This window comes from Helianthus annuus, chromosome 11 (assembly GCF_002127325.2).
Source record: "Helianthus annuus cultivar XRQ/B chromosome 11, HanXRQr2.0-SUNRISE, whole genome shotgun sequence".
Lineage (NCBI taxonomy): Eukaryota > Viridiplantae > Streptophyta > Magnoliopsida > Asterales > Asteraceae > Helianthus > Helianthus annuus.
In genome coordinates this window covers 69791080-69810513 of record NC_035443.2, presented here as the reverse complement: position 1 = coordinate 69810513, position 19434 = coordinate 69791080, and the positions used below count along the sequence as shown (strand labels likewise).

The window sequence follows — 19434 nt, the reverse complement described above, 5'->3', positions numbered from 1 at the left end:
TTAACATTGTTTTTTAGTTAACTTAATTAGTTAGTTAACGTAATCCAACTTGGCCCTCAAGAAACCTGCAAGTCTAGTTGACAGACATATAAAGATTGAAAATTGGTGGCAACCGTAAAATTAAATAAGGATCTACTCGTGGAATGACATTGTTTGAAACATAGAATCAACTATCATTCTGATGATTTTCCCAAAACAACCCATAAGATCAACTTCTTGACTCCAATCTACATCAAGCCGATTCAACCCAATACGTCTAGACTGTCAATATTCGAGAAATGTTTATTGTATATTATAGTCATCAAAATAACCTTGCCAAAGAGTATTCATTTTTGTGACCAATGTGACCGAGATTTTAATTTTCAATTTTTCCTTTCATTTTTTACGACGTTTTTGCAACCTTTACAACTTAGTTTAACTTATATTTTAAATTAATTTTGGGACAGCGTTGCGACAACCCTTAGACGGTTACCAATTTGCTACCAGACCTGGTGGGCATTGAATTGCGAACCTTTTGCAATTGGATCTCCGTCGGTCAGTAATTTTGCGATAATTTTATTTGTTCGCAAATACTTATTTTTCTAGTGTTGTTACATATAATTCCATTGTATATGTGATTTCTTCCGCTTTCTAAACGGAACAAAAGATGAAAAAGAAATACTGGCTGAACTTAATTGATTAAGATTGATAAAATAATTTTCTAAAACTACGTTTTTAAATATGGCTTCAAGTAAAATAGAGTGAGAATTGTTAGGAATACATTTGTATATTTACATAAATTTTGAACAACCAAATTATTTATCAAAGGAGACAAAAAATCGTGGGTCACATTTATTTCATTTTTAATCTTGTTACGTTATTCTAGATTAAAAACTCATAAATAAACATAATATTTGAAGCAAACTTGAGCGCCCGTATACTAGCTTTCACTTATACTAGCTCGACAGTGGCTGCCATAACTTTCGGGATGAAAGTTCCTAAAACTTGGGGATAATGTGATACTTCGGGTTTTCCCGGACAACCATTCCTGTATTCAACCTACTTGTATATATATGATTTATATTAAATGAAAGGTTGTGATCATTGTGGCGTACTAATGATGATAACATGTACGTATTATATATATATATATGTGTGTGTGTGTGCGTGAGTGAGTATGTGTAAGAGAGAGGCGAGCAGAAAACCATGACCCAACTCGCAACTTATTTAGGGCCGGTTCGGTTTGGGCCATATGGAGGCCCAAGACGCAACCACACCTTAACCGCAACCACACCCTAACCCACTCGTGACATTATATAAACCAACCCTCCCCTCCCTTAATCATTTTTACAACACACCTCTCACACTCACCCTCCTACTCTCCTCTCATTTCTCCTTCACTAAAACCCTAGCACAACACCCTCATTTCCTCTCCTTTCCTTCTTCCTCGGATCAACCGGTAACAAGATCACTCTCGGATTCTAGCTCGAGATCATTATTTGGAGCTTGGTTCATTGATTCCTTGTACCCCTACTTCCAACCGGTTAGCATGAATATCTTCATAGTTGTTTTGCTTGTTTGTCTTGTTACTAAAATGCTTGATAGTGCTTGATTGTTGATGTTGTTGCTATAAAATGCTTGTTTGATGATAAAAGTGGTTGCTTGAAATGATTTTTGTGTCTTAATGAAAATGATCCGGTTTTGTGTTTAAAGGTTTGCTATTCGGTTGTAGTAAGGGTTGGTTAGGAGGTTTTAGGCATAAATGTTTGGGTTTATATGATGAATCTTGTTTGTGTGCCTTGATATTGTCCGAGAAGTATATAGAAGGTTTAAACAGGATTTTAGGTTGGATTATTGATAAATGGGGTTTGAATGTTCATAAATAATTGCTTGAATGTTATATGAATATGATGATGAACAGCATGAATGTCACTTAAATATTTTGAATATGCCTTGTTTGATCCAATTTAGACACAAAATAGACAAACAGACATGTTTAGTGTGGATAGTACTATGTTTCATGAAAATACAATCCTATTGGTCAGTACATATTGCAGGTTCTAGATGATTGCTGTGCACGTAATCACGGTTGCGAGTCGCAACCTTTGGTTGCGACTCGAGACCACATCAAGCTTTGTCGAGACCTCCCAGTTGCGAGTCGCAATCAACGCGTGTCGAATCCGGCTGCGAGTCGTAACCATTGCTGCTAAGTCGTAACCAAAACGTGATGAACCGTGACCTCGGTTGCGAGTCGTAACCTCGGTTGCGAGTCGCAACCACCCTTGTCTCGACTGGGCTATTTTGGTGTTATTGGGCTTTGACTGTTGGGCTTTCTGTTGACTGGGCTACGTGTTGTTGCTGCTGATTGTATGTTTAGGGCTGGCCCAATAACCCAACTGTTTGTTGTTACGCATGTTATACGTGTTTGCTATATGTGTTTGCCGTACGTGTTCGCTATGTGTTTATTTGTACCCAACTTGACCCATACTTGGTAACCATGCTAGGACGTGGTGACCAACATACTTGACCGGGTAAAATAATCTACCGAGCAACCCAAGGTGAGTTCACAACTTAAAAGCATGCGTCCCGGTGGTTTGGGACACGAGACTAAAACAACCCTATCCCCTTGTAAAGGGGATACCATTTACATTCCTTCCCTAGTTACTGGGAACAAACTTACTTTTCCTTCCCTTGTCATTGGGAAACCTTTTAGTTAATTACTGTTTATACGAAATGCAACCAAACGGCACTAAACGCAACTCTATCACTCAAGTCCCTACTACATAATACCGATTAGTCGCCGGGGCCAGACGAACGGGTTATTAGTTGATAGCGCTATTTAGGTTTTACCAACCTCACACCGTGCCATGGTATGGGATCGGTCGTGAACTAATGTACTCAGGCATCCGTCAATGATGATAGAACATTGACATCGGGGCATCCTGCGGAAACGCAAACGGTTACCTAGTGTTCGGTATTGGAAAAACAGTTTAGTCGCTAACTTTTGGGGTAGCTCCCCATGGCATGTATAAACGGATAAATTAACTGGTGAAACAAGTTTTTGGTAATTAAAACTGGACAACTAGTGAACTCACTCAGCATTATTGTTGACCCCCTTACTGCATGCTTTGCAGGTAACCAGTGACTGAGGAGCGGCTGCTTGGGAATGTGTAGTGTTTGTCAAAACCCGTGTGTTGGGTTTATTTATCATGAACTATGAACTTTGTTAAGCCTTTATACTTCTGCTTCCTCTATTTAAGTTTTAAACTCTGAACTTGATATTTGCTAGTCTCATGGTTAGCGAGTATTACTTTGATTATCAATTTAATTATTCAGTATAATTGGTGGCTGGATCCTGGTCAGTCACGCCCTCGAAGCGGGTGTTATCCGCAGGTGGAATTTGGGGGTGTGACAAAACTTGAGCGCCCGTATTTATTTATTTGTTAACAATTGTTAACAACTTTCAAAAACCAATAGCTAGCAAGAATCTTCTACTAACTTTAATCTAGAAAACTCATCCCTAACCTTACATTTGTTTCTCTGTTAGTAGTGCAATACCGGTCAAGAGAGAGGGTCTCATTATAACTTTCAAGAATTATAATCCTTGTATGTAACCACTCGAATCATAGAACGATACAAAGTAGTCTAAGATGCGAACATGGATCAAACCTATAATATATCATTGTTTATTATTACATCAAATGATAACATAGTAGAATGATGATATAGTCAAACACATTCCCATTATTTAGATAGAAAATCTAGTAAATTTCAGGATGATCAATAGCATATGACTCCAGCGCCTTGAAAGTGTCCGTCATGGATTCTTTGCTAAGATTAATAAAATCGTCAGTTATCTTAGCATCACCTTTACACTTAATCAAGCACGTATGTTTATATACAGATCCTCCATTAGCTGAAGATATACACTTAATATGATGGGTTGCTGTGTCCATTATATCACTCGATGCATCACCATCAAACAAGGTGTAGCTAACTGAAAGGTTGCTTGTGTCAATAGCATCTATCTTCTGTTTCCATGTTGTACCTATGATAGTATTTCGAAAAACCATTTACGAAAAGACATGAAAGTGGATCAGTTGAATTCAATAATAAAACAACTATTTATGGTGGGTTCCAATACAAATAATATTTAGTGTGCAAAGTGTACAAAGAGAAGAAAAAAAGGATGAAGTGGCATTATGGTAAATATGATAAATACAATATTCAACAAATAATTACTTTACAACAAAATTTAAATAGAGTAATTAAATTACGTTACTTGTAAACTATAGCATAATTGTTATTGCTCTTCTACTATCTTGTTTTAGAGTAATTACGAAAATGTGGGCTTTTCATTTATTTCATAAAGTTTGCATGCTAAAACTTATTTGTATTTGATTCAAAGACTATACATGTACTTAATTGTGCGATCGCTTACCATTACCGAAAGTAACGCTCTTGATGCTTCCAACGCCACCATCACCTTGCATAAGGGCGATGGATTTGTATGTTTGAGGAATTACTTTAGGTGCAATGGTGTCAAAGTCAGAAAGCATCTTGAAAAGTTTAGAAGCTGAAAGGGAAGAAGTGATCTCAACCTCCATGGAAGCAACATCCATTATGTATGAGTTATTTTAGGAATGAAGATTTGTTAGATGAATGATGATGAAATATGTGCCAACACAATGGTATTTATAGGGTAGAAGGGTAGGAATTTTAAGGGCATTTAGATGCTAATATATAACACAAAGTCAAGAATACACACATTTATATTTTGGCATTCCATTGTTGACCCATTACACCTAAGTGTTAGTTCTATTCCCCTTTTCCCAACACGCACATTAAACATAACACAAATAATGTTTCGAGCTATGATGAAAATTTGTACAAAATAATTTAAGAATGTAAATTTTCTTATCTATTAACATTGTTTTTTAGTTAACTTAATTAGTTAGTTAACGTAATCCAACTAGGCCTTCAAGAACCCTGCAAGTCTAGTTGACAGACATATAAAGATTGAAAATTGGTGGCAACCGTAAAATTAAATAAGGATCTACTCGTGGAATGACATTGTTTGAAACATAGAATCAACTATCATTCTGATGATTTTCCCATAACAACCCATAAGATCAACTTCTTGACTCCAATCTACATCAAGCCGATTCAATCCAATACGTCTAGACTGTCAATATTCGAGAAATGTTTATTGTATATTATAGTCATCAAAATAACCTTGCCAAAGAGTATTCATTTTTGTGACCAATGTGACCGAGATTTTAATTTTCAATTTTTCCTTTCATTTTTATGACGTTTTTGCAACCTTTACGACCTAGTTTAACTTTTAGTTTAAAATTAATTTTGTGACAGCTTTGCGACAACCCTTAGACGGTTCCCAATTTGCTACCAGACCTGGTGGGCATTGAATTGCGACCCTTTTGCAATTGGATCTCCGTCGGTCAGTAATTTTGCGATAATTTTATTTGTTCGCAAATACTTATTTTTCTAGTATTGTTACATATAATTCCATTGTATATGTGATTTCTTCCGTTTTCCAAACAGAACAAAAGATGAAAAAGAAATACTGGCTGAACTTAATTGATTAAGATTGATAAAATAATTTTCTAAAACTACTTTTTTAAATATGGCTTCAAGTAAAATAGAGTGAGAATTGTTAGGAATACATTTGTATATTTACATAAATTTCGAACAACCAAATTATTTATCAAAGGAGACAAAAAATCGTGGGTCACATTTATTTCATTTTTAATCTTGTTACGTTATTCTAGATTAAAAACTCATAAATAAACAAAATATTTGAAGCAAACTTGAGCGCCCGTATTTATTTATTTGTTAACAACTTTCAAAAACCAATAGCTAGCAAGAATCTTCTACTTACTTTAATCTAGAAACTCATTCCTAACCTTACATTTGTTTCTCTGTTAGTAGTGCAATACCGGTCAAGAGAGAGGGTCTCATTATAACTTTCAAGAATTATAATCCTTGTATGTAACCACTCGAATCATAGAACGATACAAAGTAGTCTAAGATGCGAACATGGATCAAACATATAATATATCATTGTTTATTATTACATCAAACGATAACATAGTAGAATGATGATATAGTCAAACACATTCCCATTATTTAGATAGAAAATCTAGTAAATTTCAGGATGATCAATAACATATGACTCCAGCGCCTTGAAAGTGTCCGTCATGGATTCTTTGCTAAGATTAATAAAATCGTCAGTTATCTTAGCATCACCTTTACACTTAATGAAGCATGTATGTTTATATACAGATCCTCCATTAGCTGAAGATATACACTTAATATGATGGGTTGCTGTGTCCATTATATCACTCGATGCATCACCATCAAACAAGGTGTAGCTAACTGAAAGGTTGCTTGTGTCAATAGCATCTATCTTCTGTTTCCATGTTGTACCTATGATAGTATTTCGAAAAACCATTTACAAAAAACATGAAAGTGGATCAGTTGAATTCAATAATAAAACAACTATTTATGGTGGGTTCCAATACAAATAATATTTAGTGTGCAAAGTGTACAAAGAGAAGAAAAAAGGATGAAGTGGCATTATGGTAAATATGATAAATATAATATTCAACAAATAATTACTTTACAACAAAATTTAAATAGACTAATTAAATTACGTTACTCTTCTACTATCTTGTTTTAGAGTAATTACGAAAATGTGGGCTTTTCATTTATTTCATAAAGTTTGCATGCTAAAACTTATTTGTATTTGATTCAAAGACTATACATGTACTTAATTGTGCGATCGCTTACCATTACCGAAAGTAACGCTCTTGATGCTTCCAACGCCACCATCACCTTGCATAAGGGCGATGGATTTGTATGTTTGAGGAATTACTTTAGGTGCAATGGTGTCAAAGTCAGAAAGCATCTTGAAAAGTTTAGAAGCTGAAAGGGAAGAAGTGATCTCAACCTCCATGGAAGCAACATCCATTATGTATGAGTTATTTTAGGAATGAAGATTTGTTAGATGAATGATGATGAAATATGTGCCAACACAATGGTATTTATAGGGTAGAAGGGTAGGAATTTTAAGGGCATTTAGATGCTAATATATAACACAAAGTCAAGAATACACACATTTATATTTTGGCATTGCATTGTTGACCCATTACACCTAAGTGTTAGTTCTATTCCCCTTTTCCCAACACGCACATTAAACATAACACAAATAATGTTTCGAGCTATGATGAAAATTTGTACAAAATAATTTAAGAATGTAAATTTTCTTAATCTATTAACATTGTTTTTTAGTTAACTTAATTAGTTAGTTAACGTAATCCAACTTGGCCCTCAAGAAACCTGCAAGTCTAGTTGACAGACATATAAAGATTGAAAATTGGTGGCAACCGTAAAATTAAATAAGGATCTACTCGTGGAATGTCATTGTTTGAAACATAGAATCAACTATCATTCTGATGATTTTCCCAAAACAACCCATAAGATCAACTTCTTGACTCCAATCTACATCAAGCCGATTCAACCCAATACGTCTAGACTGTCAATATTCGAGAAATGTTTATTGTATATTATAGTCATCAAAATAACCTTGCCAAAGAGTATTCATTTTTGTGACCAATGTGACCGAGATTTTAATTTTCAATTTTTCCTTTCATTTTTTACGACGTTTTTGCAACCTTTACAACTTAGTTTAACTTATATTTTAAATTAATTTTGTGACAGCGTTGCGACAACCCTTAGACGGTTACCAATTTGCTACCAGACCTGGTGGGCATTGAATTGCGAACCTTTTGCAATTGGATCTCCGTCGGTCAGTAATTTTGCGATAATTTTATTTGTTCGCAAATACTTATTTTTCTAGTGTTGTTACATATAATTCCATTGTATATGTGATTTCTTCCGCTTTCTAAACGGAACAAAAGATGAAAAAGAAATACTGGCTGAACTTAATTGATTAAGATTGATAAAATAATTTTCTAAAACTACGTTTTTAAATATGGCTTCAAGTAAAATAGAGTGAGAATTGTTAGGAATACATTTGTATATTTACATAAATTTTGAACAACCAAATTATTTATCAAAGGAGACAAAAAATCGTGGGTCACATTTATTTCATTTTTAATCTTGTTACGTTATTCTAGATTAAAAACTCATAAATAAACATAATATTTGAAGCAAACTTGAGCGCCCGTATTTATTTATTTGTTAACAACTTTCAAAAACCAATAGCTAGCAAGAATCTTCTACTTACTTTAATCTAGAAACTCATTCCTAACCTTACATTTGTTTCTCTGTTAGTAGTGCAATACCGGTCAAGAGAGAGGGTCTCATTATAACTTTCAAGAATTATAATCCTTGTATGTAACCACTCGAATCATAGAACGATACAAAGTAGTCTAAGATGCGAACATGGATCAAACATATAATATATCATTGTTTATTATTACATCAAACGATAACATAGTAGAATGATGATATAGTCAAACACATTCCCATTATTTAGATAGAAAATCTAGTAAATTTCAGGATGATCAATAGCATATGACTCCAGCGCCTTGAAAGTGTCCGTCATGGATTCTTTGCTAAGATTAATAAAATCGTCAGTTATCTTAGCATCACCTTTACACTTAATCAAGCACGTATGTTTATATACAGATCCTCCATTAGCTGAAGATATACACTTAATATGATGGGTTGCTGTGTCCATTATATCACTCGATGCATCACCATCAAACAAGGTGTAGCTAACTGAAAGGTTGCTTGTGTCAATAGCATCTATCTTCTGTTTCCATGTTGTACCTATGATAGTATTTCGAAAAACCATTTACGAAAAGACATGAAAGTGGATCGGTTGAATTCAATAATAAAACAACTATTTATGGTGGGTTCCAATACAAATAATATTTAGTGTGCAAAGTGTACAAAGAGAAGAAAAAAGGATGAAGTGGCATTATGGTAAATATGATAAATACAATATTCAACAAATAATTACTTTACAACAAAATTTAAATAGAGTAATTAAATTACGTTACTTGTAAACTATAGCATAATTGTTATCACTCTTCTATTATCTTGTTTTAGAGTAATTACGAAAATGTGGGCTTTTCATTTATTTCATAAAGTTTGCATGCTAAAACTTATTTGTATTTGATGCAAACACTATACATGTACTTAATTGTGCGATCGCTTACCATTACCGAAAGTAACGCTCTTGATGCTTCCAACGCCACCATCACCTTGCATAAGGGCGATGGATTTGTATGTTTGAGGAATTACTTTAGGTGCAATGGAGTCAAAGTCAGAAAGCATCTTGAAAATTTTAGAAGCTGAAAGGGAAGAAGTGATCTCAACCTCCATGGAAGCAACATCCATTATGTATGAGTTATTTTAGGAATGAAGATTTGTTAGATGAATGACCATGAAATATGTGCCAACACAATGGTATTTATAGGGTAGAAGGGTAGGAATTTTAAGGGCATTTAGATGCTAATATACAACACAAAGTCAAGAATACACACATTTATATTTTGGCATTCCATTGTTTACCCATTACACCTAAGTGTTAGTTCTATCCCCTTTTCCCAACACACACATTAAACATAACACAAATAATGTTTCGAGCTATGATGAAAATTTGTACAAAATAATTTAAGAATGTAAATTTTCTTATCTATTAACATTGTTTTTTAGTTAACTTAATTAGTTAGTTAACGTAATCCAACTAGGCCCTCAAGAAACCTGCAAGTCTAGTTGATAGACATATAAAGATTGAAAATTGGTGGCAACCGTAATATTAAATATGGATCTACTCGTGGAATGACATTGTTTGAAACATAGAATCAACTATCATTCTGATGATTTTCCCAAAACAACCCATAAGATCAACTTCTTGACTCCAATCTACATCAAGCCGAGTCAACCCAATACGTCTAGACTGTCAATATTCGAGAAATGTTTATTGTATATTATAGTCATCAAAATAACCTTGCCAAAGAGTATTCATTTTTGTGACCAATGTGGCCGAGATTTTAATTTTCAATTTTTCCTTTCATTTTTTACGACGTTTTTGCAACCTTTACGACCTAGTTTAACTTTTATTTTAAAACTAATTTTGTGACAGCTTTGAGACAACCCTTAAACGGTTACCAATTTGCTACCAGACCTAGTGGGCATTGAATTGCGACCCTTTTGCAATTGGATCTCCGTCGGTCAGTAATTTTGCGATAATTTTATTTGTTTGCAAATACTTATTTTTCTAGTATTGGTACATATAATTCCATTGTATATGTGATTTCTTCCGTTTTCCAAACAGAACAAAAGATGAAAAAGAAATACTGGCTGAACTTAATTGATTAAGATTGATAAAATAATTTTCTAAAACTACTTTTTTAAATATGGCTTCAAGTAAAATAGAGTGAGAATTGTTAGGAATACATTTGTATATTTACATAAATTTCGAACAACCAAATTATTTATCAAAGGAGACAAAAAATCGTGGGTCACATTTATTTCATTTTTAATCTTGTTACGTTATTCTAGATTAAAAACTCATAAATAAACATAATATTTGAAGCAAACTTGAGCGCCCGTATTTATTTATTTGTTAACAACTTTCAAAAACCAATAGCTAGCAAGAATCTTCTACTTACTTTAATCTAGAAACTCATTCCTAACCTTACATTTGTTTCTCTCTTAGTAGTGCAATACCGGTCAAGAGAGAGGGTCTCATTATAACTTTCAAGAATTATAATCCTTGTATGTAACCACTCGAATCATAGAACGATACAAAGTAGTCTAAGATGCGAACATGGATCAAACATATAATATATCATTGTTTATTATTACATCAAACGATAACATAGTAGAATGATGATATAGTCAAACACATTCCCATTATTTAGATAGAAAATCTAGTAAATTTCAGGATGATCAATAGCATATGACTCCAGCGCCTTGAAAGTGTCCGTCATGGATTCTTTGCTAAGATTAATAAAATCGTCAGTTATCTTAGCATCACCTTTACACTTAATCAAGCACGTATGTTTATATACAGATCCTCCATTAGCTGAAGATATACACTTAATATGATGGGTTGCTGTGTCCATTATATCACTCGATGCATCACCATCAAACAAGGTGTAGCTAACTAAAAGGTTGCTTGTGTCAATAGCATCTATCTTCTGTTTCCATGTTGTACCTATGATAGTATTTCGAAAAACCATTTACGAAAAGACATGAAAGTGGATCAGTTGAATTCAATAATAAAACAACTATTTATGGTGGGTTCCAATACAAATAATATTTAGTGTGCAAAGTGTACAAAGAGAAGAAAAAAGGATGAAGTGGCATTATGGTAAATATGATAAATACAATATTCAACAAATAATTACTTTACAACAAAATTTAAATAGACTAATTAAATTACGTTACTCTTCTACTATCTTGTTTTAGAGTAATTACGAAAATGTGGGCTTTTCATTTATTTCATAAAGTTTGCATGCTAAAACATATTTGTATTTGATTCAAACACTATACATGTACTTAATTGTGCGATCGCTTACCATTACCGAAAGTAACGCTCTTGATGCTTCCAACGCCACCATCACCTTGCATAAGGGCGATGGATTTGTATGTTTGAGGAATTACTTTAGGTGCAATGGTGTCAAAGTCAGAAAGCATCTTGAAAAGTTTAGAAGCTGAAAGGGAAGAAGTGATCTCAACCTCCATGGAAGCAACATCCATTATGTATGAGTTATTTTAGGAATGAAGATTTGTTAGATGAATGATGATGAAATATGTGCCAACACAATGGTATTTATAGGGTAGAAGGGTAGGAATTTTAAGGGCATTTAGATGCTAATATATAACACAAAGTCAAGAATACACACATTTATATTTTGGCATTCCATTGTTGACCCATTACACCTAAGTGTTAGTTCTATTCCCCTTTTCCCAACACGCACATTAAACATGACACAAATAATGTTTCGAGCTATGATGAAAATTTGTACAAAATAATTTAAGAATGTAAATTTTCTTATCTATTAACATTGTTTTTTAGTTAACTTAATTAGTTAGTTAACGTAATCCAACTTGGCCCTCAAGAAACCTGCAAGTCTAGTTGACAGACATATAAAGATTGAAAATTGGTGGCAACCGTAAAATTAAATAAGGATCTACTCGTGGAATGACATTGTTTGAAACATAGAATCAACTATCATTCTGATGATTTTCCCAAAACAACCCATAAGATCAACTTCTTGACTCCAATCTACATCAAGCCGATTCAACCCAATACGTCTAGACTGTCAATATTCGAGAAATGTTTATTGTATATTATAGTCATCAAAATAACCTTGCCAAAGAGTATTCATTTTTGTGACCAATGTGACCGAGATTTTAATTTTCAATTTTTCCTTTCATTTTTTACGACGTTTTTGCAACCTTTACGACCTAGTTTAACTTTTATTTTAAATTAATTTTGTGACAGCGTTGCGACAACCCTTAGACGGTTACCAATTTGCTACCAGACCTGGTGGGCATTGAATTGCGAACCTTTTGCAATTGGATCTCCGTCGGTCAGTAATTTTGCGATAATTTTATTTGTTCGCAAATACTTATTTTTCTAGTGTTGTTACATATAATTCCATTGTATATGTGATTTCTTCCGCTTTCTAAACGGAACAAAAGATGAAAAAGAAATACTGGCTGAACTTAATTGATTAAGATTGATAAAATAATTTTCTAAAACTACGTTTTTAAATATGGCTTCAAGTAAAATAGAGTGAGAATTGTTTGGAATACATTTGTATATTTACAAAACTTTCGAACAACCAAATTATTTATCAAAGGAGACAAAAAATCGTGGGTCACATTTATTTCATTTTTAATCTTGTTACGTTATTCTAGATTAAAAACTCATAAATAAACATAATATTTGAAGCAAACTTGAGCGCCCGTATTTATTTATTTGTTAACAACTTTCAAAAACCAATAGCTAGCAAGAATCTTCTACTTACTTTAATCTAGAAACTCATTCCTAACCTTACATTTGTTTCTCTGTTAGTAGTGCAATACCGGTCAAGAGAGAGGGTCTCATTATAACTTTCAAGAATTATAATCCTTGTATGTAACCACTCGAATCATAGAACGATACAAAGTAGTCTAAGATGCGAACATGGATCAAACATATAATATATCATTGTTTATTATCACATCAAACGATAACATAGTAGAATGATGATATAGTCAAACACATTCCCATTATTTAGATAGAAAATCTAGTAAATTTCAGGATGATCAATAGCATATGACTCCAGCGCCTTGAAAGTGTCCGTCATGGATTCTTTGCTAAGATTAATAAAATCGTCAGTTATCTTAGCATCACCTTTACACTTAATCAAGCACGTATGTTTATATACAGATCCTCCATTAGCTGAAGATATACACTTAATATGATGGGTTGCTGTGTCCATTATATCACTCGATGCATCACCATCAAACAAGGTGTAGCTAACTGAAAGGTTGCTTGTGTCAATAGCATCTATCTTCTGTTTCCATGTTGTACCTATGATAGTATTTCGAAAAACCATTTACGAAAAGACATGAAAGTGGATCGGTTGAATTCAATAATAAAACAACTATTTATGGTGGGTTCCAATACAAATAATATTTAGTGTGCAAAGTGTACAAAGAGAAGAAAAAAGGATGAAGTGGCATTACGGTAAATATGATAAATACAATATTAAACAAATAATTACTTTACAACAAAATTTAAATAGAGTAATTAAATTACGTTACTTGTAAACTATAGCATAATTCTTATTACTCTTGTACTATCTTGTTTTAGAGTAATTACGAAAATGTGGGCTTTTCATTTATTTCATAAAGTTTGCATGCTAAAACTTATTTGTATTTGATGCAAACACTATACATATACTTAATTGTGCGATCGCTTACCATTACCGAAAGTAACGCTCTTGATGCTTCCAACGCCACCATCACCTTGCATAAGGGCGATGGATTTGTATGTTTGAGGAATTACTTTAGGTGCAATGGTGTCAAAGTCAGAAAGTATCTTGAAAAGTTTAGAAGCTGAAAGGGAAGAAGTGATCTCAACCTCCATGGAAGCAACATCCATTATGTATGAGTTATTTTAGGAATGAAGATTTGTTAGATGAATGATGATGAAATATGTGCCAACACAATGGTATTTATAGGGTAGAAGGGTAGGAATTTTAAGGGCATTTAGATGCTAATATATAACACAAAGTCAAGAATACACAGATTTATATTTTGGCATTCCATTGTTGACCCATTACACCTAAGTGTTAGTTCTATTCCCCTTTCCCAACACGCACATTAAAATAACACAAACAATGTTTCGAGCTATGATGAAAATTTGTACAAAATAATTTATGATTGTAAATTTTCTAATCTATTAACATTGTTTTTTAGTTAACTTAATTAGTTAGTTAACGTAATCCAACTAGGCCCTCAAGAAACCTGCAAGTCTAGTTGACAGACATATAAAGATTGAAAATTGGTGGCAACCGTAAAATTAAATATGGATCTACTCGTGGAATGACATTGTTTGAAACATAGAATCAACTATCATTCAGATGATTTTCCCAAAACAACCCATAAGATCAACTTCTTGACTCCAATCTACATCAAGCCGATTCAACCCAATACGTCTAGACTGTCAATATTCGAGAAATGTTTATTGTATATTATAGTCATCAAAATAACCTTGCCAAAGAGTATTCATTTTTGTGACCAATGTGACCGAGATTTTAATTTTCAATTTTTCCTTTCATTTTTTATGACGTTTTTGCAACCTTTACGACCTAGTTTAACTTTTATTTTAAATTAATTTTGTGACAGCGTTGCGACAACCCTTAGACGGTTACCAATTTGCTACAACCTGGTGGGCATTGAATTGCGACCCTTTTGCGATTGGATCTCCGTCGGTCAGTAATTTTGCGATAATTTTATTTGTTCGCAAATACTTATTTTTCTAGTATTGTTACATATAATTCCGTTGTATATGTGATTTCTTCGGTTTTCTAAACGGAACAAAAGATGAAAAAGAAATACTAGCTGAACTTAATTGATTAAGATTGATAAAATAATTTTCTTAAACTACTTTTTTAAATATGGCTTCAAGTAAAATAGAGTGAGAATTGTTAGGAATACATTTGTATATTTACATAACTTTCGAACAACCAAATTATTTATCAAAGGAGACAAAAAATCGTGGGTCACATTTATTTCATTTTTAATCTTGTTACGTTATTCTAGATTAAAAACTCATAAATAAACATAATATTTGAAGCAAACTTGAGCGCCCGTATTTATTTATTTGTTAACAACTTTCAAAAACCAATAGCTAGCAAGAATCTTCTACTTACTTTAATCTAGAAACTCATTCCTAACCTTACATTTGTTTCTCTGTTAGTAGTGCAATACCGGTCAAGAGAGAGGGTCTCACTATAACTTTCAAGAATTATAATCCTTGTATGTAACCACTCGAATCATAGAACGATACAAAGTAGTCTAAGATGCGAACATGGATCAAACATATAATATATCATTGTTTATTATTACATCAAACGATAACATAGTAGAATGATGATATAGTCAAACACATTCCCATTATTTAGATAGAAAATCTAGTAAATTTCAGGATGACCAATAGCATATGACTCCAGCGCCTTCAAAGTGTCTGTCATGGATTCTTTGCTAAGATTAATAAAATCGTCAGTTATCTTAGCATCACCTTTACACTTAATCAAGCACGTATGTTTATATACAGATCCTCCATTAGCTGAAGATATACACTTAATATGATGGGTTGCTGTGTCCATTATATCACTCGATGCATCACCATCAAACAAGGTGTAGCTAACTGAAAGGTTGCTTGTGTCAATAGCATCTATCTTCTGTTTCCATGTTGTACCTATGATAGTATTTCGAAAAACCATTTACGAAAAGACATGAAAGTGGATCGGTTGAATTCAATAATAAAACAACTATTTATGGTGGGTTCCAATACAAATAATATTTAGTGTGCAAAGTGTACAAAGAGAAGAAAAAAGGATGAAGTGGCATTATGGTAAATATGATAAATACAATATTCAACAAATAATTACTTTACAACAAAATTTAAATAGAGTAATTAAATTACGTTACTTGTAAACTATAGCATAATTGTTATTACTCTTCTACTATCTTGTTTTAGAGTAATTACGAAAATGTGGGCTTTTCATTTATTTCATAAAGTTTGCATGCTAAAACTTATTTGTATTTGATGCAAACACTATACATGTACTTAATTGTGCGATCGCTTACCATTACCGAAAGTAACGCTCTTGATGCTTCCAACGCCACCATCACCTTGCATAAGGGCGATGGATTTGTATGTTTGAGGAATTACTTTAGGTGCAATGGTGTCAAAGTCAGAAAGCATCTTGAAAAGTTTAGAAGCTGAAAGGGAAGAAGTGATCTCAACCTCCATGGAAGCAACATCCATTATGTATGAGTTATTTTAGGAATGAAGATTTGTTAGATGAATGATGATGAAATATGTGCCAACACAATGGTATTTATAGGGTAGAAGGGTAGGAATTTTAAGGGCATTTAGATGCTAATATATAACACAAAGTCAAGAATACACACATTGTTATAATATTACAAAATGATTTACCATGAAGATCAAGTTCTACCTCTACATTTACCAAGCAAGTGGATGAACTCTTTGTCAAACTTATGGATAGCCTTATCTACCAAATAGTTAATCTTGTCTACCAAATAGTTAACATTGTCTACCAAATAGTTAATCTTTTTGTAGTATAAATACTAGCTCAAGATAGAAGAAAAAATATGCACCTCATGTATACACTTTTATAAGTTATACAACTCTCTTCTTCTTTCTCTTATAACATTTCTAAAAATTCTTAAAGTTTTAGCACTAATCTTGTGTTAATCCTTGTTATATTATAACACGTTATCAGCACGAGGCTCTAGTCAAGGAAACGTTCAAGCAATTATAATCAAAGTAAGCATTTGATTAATATATAAACTATAATTGCTATGATAAACTAATACCAGTGCAGATGTATCTTACGATGGATATTCGATCGTTGTTGGACTACAAAAACGTAACATGTCTTTTTATGTATCATGGGATTGTTTTCCTTTAGGAGACCCTGTTATCCAGACACTCCTATCATAAAAACAATTAAGTCCCATACTTAAAAAAAAGTGAAAAATAAAGTAAAGAGACTGAAAGACTTGATAGCACTTGTATTTATTTATGCATCTAACTTTTATTTATACACACATACTAACATTTAATTTAGAGTTTACATTCATGTATACTAACATTTTTTTCTTATTATACATCCTAATTTTATATCTTATAAAATAACATTTATGTAATACATCATTTATTATAAATACATATATATATATATATATGTATATAACCGTTATATAACGGCTATAAAACGGTAATATAACCGTTATAAAACGGTTATAATTTACCGCTATAAATTACCAATTATCAATCTCATTTTTTCCACAACAAACAGTTTTCTTTTCAAGGCTATTCAAGAAAAAAAAAATCGAAGATGATTCACCCGGTTTTAATATTGGTCGGCATAATATTAATATTGTTGCCGACCTTAATGTATGAGCTTCCACCTCATCTTTTTAGTACTTATGTATTCATTTATTTGTTTATAGCTTTACCTTTGTATGTTATCTCATTTTTAATGAGTATTTAGATTTTAATATTTATCTTATTTATGTTTAGCAACAAAAATGGCAAACATCGCAAAAATTGAATTCCCGGCTCTTAATATCACCGGAGAAAATTATATGCCGTGGACGGCACATGTTAAGCGACATCTAAAGTCAATGGGTGTTTTGGAAACGATAACGGAGTGGAACGAATGTAGCGATCAAGACAGGGCAAAAGCCGATGTCTTCCTCCATAAACACATTGATGAAATGTTGCAATTTGAATATTCAAATTTTGAGGATCCATACGTTTTGTGGGAAGATTTAAAAAGCAGATTTGATAATCAAAGGGAAGTTTTACTTCCCACTGCTAGAGATGAATGGAACAATCTCAGGTTCCAAGATTTTAAAAAGGTGAATGAATACACCTCTGCTTTGTACAGGATATGCTCAACGCTCCGATTCTGTGGGCAAACTGTTACGGAGGAAGATATGTTGGAGAAAACTTTCTCCACATTTCATGCATCAAATATAAACTTGCAACAACAATATCGGTTGCAAAAGTTTCAAAGATATTCTGATCTAAATTCATTTCTCCTCGTAGCAGAGAAAAACAATGAGCTACTAATGAAAAATCATCAAGCTCGTCCCACTGGATCATTAGCCATTCCAGAAGCAAATGCTGTTATTAATGATGATATTAAAGACTCTGGAAGAAAATGGGGACGAGGCCGTGGCCGTGGCCATTTTGGTAAAGGTAATGGTCGAAATTATTCCTTCAAAAGAAATAATAACTTCCGAGGCAATTCCCATGGTCGTGGACGTGGTCGTGGTCGTGGTCGAAATCAAAGAACCCCCAATTACCACACTCCACAAAATACCAATTCCAACCAGTATAACAAAAGGAATGAAGCTGGTAGGTCCGAAAACAATGGCACTTCTTGTTTCAGATGTGGAAGTGCAAACCATTGGTCAAAGGCTTGTCGTACACCTTCACATTTATGTGAACTTTACCAAGCCTCTCTCAAAAGAAAAGAAAAGGAGATGAACCATGTGGATAATTTTAATGATATCAACGTCGAAATGAATGTCGCCGACTTTAACAATAACATGGAACTCTGAAACGAATGTTGCTAAACCATAATGATTATATGCAACAATTATGTAATTTCCTCTATTATAAGTATCTTTATTATGTTTCATTAGTCTTTCTTTTCATGTAACATTTTCAATTAATAAATAAACTTCTTATTATAATTCACAATGTCTTCGTTATACACTTATTATTATTTCACTTTATATTTTTCAAGATTAAAATGAATACCACTGGAGCACAAGAACAGACAAATGATGCAGATATATGTATAGCAGATAGTGGAGCCACACACACTATACTTAAATCTAAGAAATATTTTTATGAGTTGAAACCAACAAAAGGAACCGTTGATACAATATCAGGTCCTACAAACTTGATAGAAGGAGTGGGAAAAGCTAATTTAATATTACCAAATGGTACAAAGCTCTTAATAGAGAATGCTTTATTTTCCCCAAAATCAACAAGAAACTTGTTGAGTTTCAAAAACATATACCATAACGGATATGATACTCAGTCAAGGACTGTTGATAATAAGAAATATTTACACATCATGAGCAAAGACCATATATTGGAAAAACTGCCAATGCTCCACTCTG

General features: G+C 33.0%; 7 protein-coding genes across 7 annotated transcripts; 1 reads left to right on the top strand and 6 right to left on the bottom strand.

The window, feature by feature from the left end:
* Positions 1 to 3703: 3703 nt before the first annotated feature.
* On the bottom strand, positions 3704 to 4659 carry LOC110890510 (root allergen protein-like). The gene is made up of 2 exons (XM_022138128.2): positions 4421 to 4659; positions 3704 to 4027 (listed from the first exon to the last, which is right to left on the bottom strand). Exons 1-2 carry the CDS (start codon positions 4599 to 4601, stop codon positions 3741 to 3743), a joined length of 468 nt encoding a protein of 155 aa, XP_021993820.1. The 5' UTR covers positions 4602 to 4659; the 3' UTR covers positions 3704 to 3740.
* Positions 4660 to 6024: 1365 nt separating this feature from the next.
* LOC110890509 (root allergen protein-like) lies at positions 6025 to 7029 on the bottom strand. Its single transcript, XM_022138127.2, has 2 exons — positions 6790 to 7029; positions 6025 to 6426 (listed from the first exon to the last, which is right to left on the bottom strand). Exons 1-2 carry the CDS (start codon positions 6968 to 6970, stop codon positions 6140 to 6142), a joined length of 468 nt encoding a protein of 155 aa, XP_021993819.1. The 5' UTR covers positions 6971 to 7029; the 3' UTR covers positions 6025 to 6139.
* Positions 7030 to 8394: 1365 nt separating this feature from the next.
* LOC110890508 (root allergen protein-like) lies at positions 8395 to 9401 on the bottom strand. The gene is made up of 2 exons (XM_022138125.2): positions 9189 to 9401; positions 8395 to 8796 (listed from the first exon to the last, which is right to left on the bottom strand). The coding sequence occupies exons 1-2, from the start codon at positions 9367 to 9369 to the stop codon at positions 8510 to 8512; spliced, it is 468 nt and encodes a 155-aa protein (XP_021993817.1). The 5' UTR covers positions 9370 to 9401; the 3' UTR covers positions 8395 to 8509.
* Positions 9402 to 10792: 1391 nt separating this feature from the next.
* Positions 10793 to 11801, bottom strand: LOC110890507 (root allergen protein-like). Its single transcript, XM_022138124.2, has 2 exons — positions 11559 to 11801; positions 10793 to 11194 (listed from the first exon to the last, which is right to left on the bottom strand). Exons 1-2 carry the CDS (start codon positions 11737 to 11739, stop codon positions 10908 to 10910), a joined length of 468 nt encoding a protein of 155 aa, XP_021993816.1. The 5' UTR covers positions 11740 to 11801; the 3' UTR covers positions 10793 to 10907.
* A 1409-nt stretch (positions 11802 to 13210) lies between these two features.
* On the bottom strand, positions 13211 to 14170 carry LOC110890506 (root allergen protein-like). Its single transcript, XM_022138123.2, has 2 exons — positions 13957 to 14170; positions 13211 to 13564 (listed from the first exon to the last, which is right to left on the bottom strand). Exons 1-2 carry the CDS (start codon positions 14135 to 14137, stop codon positions 13278 to 13280), a joined length of 468 nt encoding a protein of 155 aa, XP_021993815.1. The 5' UTR covers positions 14138 to 14170; the 3' UTR covers positions 13211 to 13277.
* A 1386-nt stretch (positions 14171 to 15556) lies between these two features.
* LOC110890504 (root allergen protein-like) lies at positions 15557 to 16590 on the bottom strand. The gene is made up of 2 exons (XM_022138122.2): positions 16351 to 16590; positions 15557 to 15958 (listed from the first exon to the last, which is right to left on the bottom strand). Exons 1-2 carry the CDS (start codon positions 16529 to 16531, stop codon positions 15672 to 15674), a joined length of 468 nt encoding a protein of 155 aa, XP_021993814.1. The 5' UTR covers positions 16532 to 16590; the 3' UTR covers positions 15557 to 15671.
* Positions 16591 to 17823: 1233 nt separating this feature from the next.
* On the top strand, positions 17824 to 18864 carry LOC110888411. The gene has a single exon (XM_022135937.1). The coding sequence runs from the start codon at positions 17824 to 17826 to the stop codon at positions 18862 to 18864; it is 1041 nt and encodes a 346-aa protein (XP_021991629.1).
* The last annotated feature ends 570 nt before the right edge of the window (positions 18865 to 19434 follow it).

What these genes read in the sequence shown, in the direction of transcription:
- LOC110890510 (XM_022138128.2), bottom strand. Translation starts at nt 4,601, where the DNA reads ATGGATGTTGCTTCCATGGAGGTTGAGATCACTTCTTCCCTTTCAGCT. An exon ending in GAGCGTTACTTTCGGTAATG is followed by an intron (nt 4,028 to 4,420) that starts GTAAGCGATCGC and finishes ATACTATCATAG; the next exon opens with GTACAACATGGAAACAGAAG.
- LOC110890506 (XM_022138123.2), bottom strand. Translation starts at nt 14,137, where the DNA reads ATGGATGTTGCTTCCATGGAGGTTGAGATCACTTCTTCCCTTTCAGCT. An exon ending in GAGCGTTACTTTCGGTAATG is followed by an intron (nt 13,565 to 13,956) that starts GTAAGCGATCGC and finishes ATACTATCATAG; the next exon opens with GTACAACATGGAAACAGAAG.
- LOC110890508 (XM_022138125.2), bottom strand. Translation starts at nt 9,369, where the DNA reads ATGGATGTTGCTTCCATGGAGGTTGAGATCACTTCTTCCCTTTCAGCT. An exon ending in GAGCGTTACTTTCGGTAATG is followed by an intron (nt 8,797 to 9,188) that starts GTAAGCGATCGC and finishes ATACTATCATAG; the next exon opens with GTACAACATGGAAACAGAAG.
- LOC110890507 (XM_022138124.2), bottom strand. Translation starts at nt 11,739, where the DNA reads ATGGATGTTGCTTCCATGGAGGTTGAGATCACTTCTTCCCTTTCAGCT. An exon ending in GAGCGTTACTTTCGGTAATG is followed by an intron (nt 11,195 to 11,558) that starts GTAAGCGATCGC and finishes ATACTATCATAG; the next exon opens with GTACAACATGGAAACAGAAG.
- LOC110890504 (XM_022138122.2), bottom strand. Translation starts at nt 16,531, where the DNA reads ATGGATGTTGCTTCCATGGAGGTTGAGATCACTTCTTCCCTTTCAGCT. An exon ending in GAGCGTTACTTTCGGTAATG is followed by an intron (nt 15,959 to 16,350) that starts GTAAGCGATCGC and finishes ATACTATCATAG; the next exon opens with GTACAACATGGAAACAGAAG.
- LOC110890509 (XM_022138127.2), bottom strand. Translation starts at nt 6,970, where the DNA reads ATGGATGTTGCTTCCATGGAGGTTGAGATCACTTCTTCCCTTTCAGCT. An exon ending in GAGCGTTACTTTCGGTAATG is followed by an intron (nt 6,427 to 6,789) that starts GTAAGCGATCGC and finishes ATACTATCATAG; the next exon opens with GTACAACATGGAAACAGAAG.
- LOC110888411 (XM_022135937.1), top strand. Translation starts at nt 17,824, where the DNA reads ATGGCAAACATCGCAAAAATTGAATTCCCGGCTCTTAATATCACCGGA.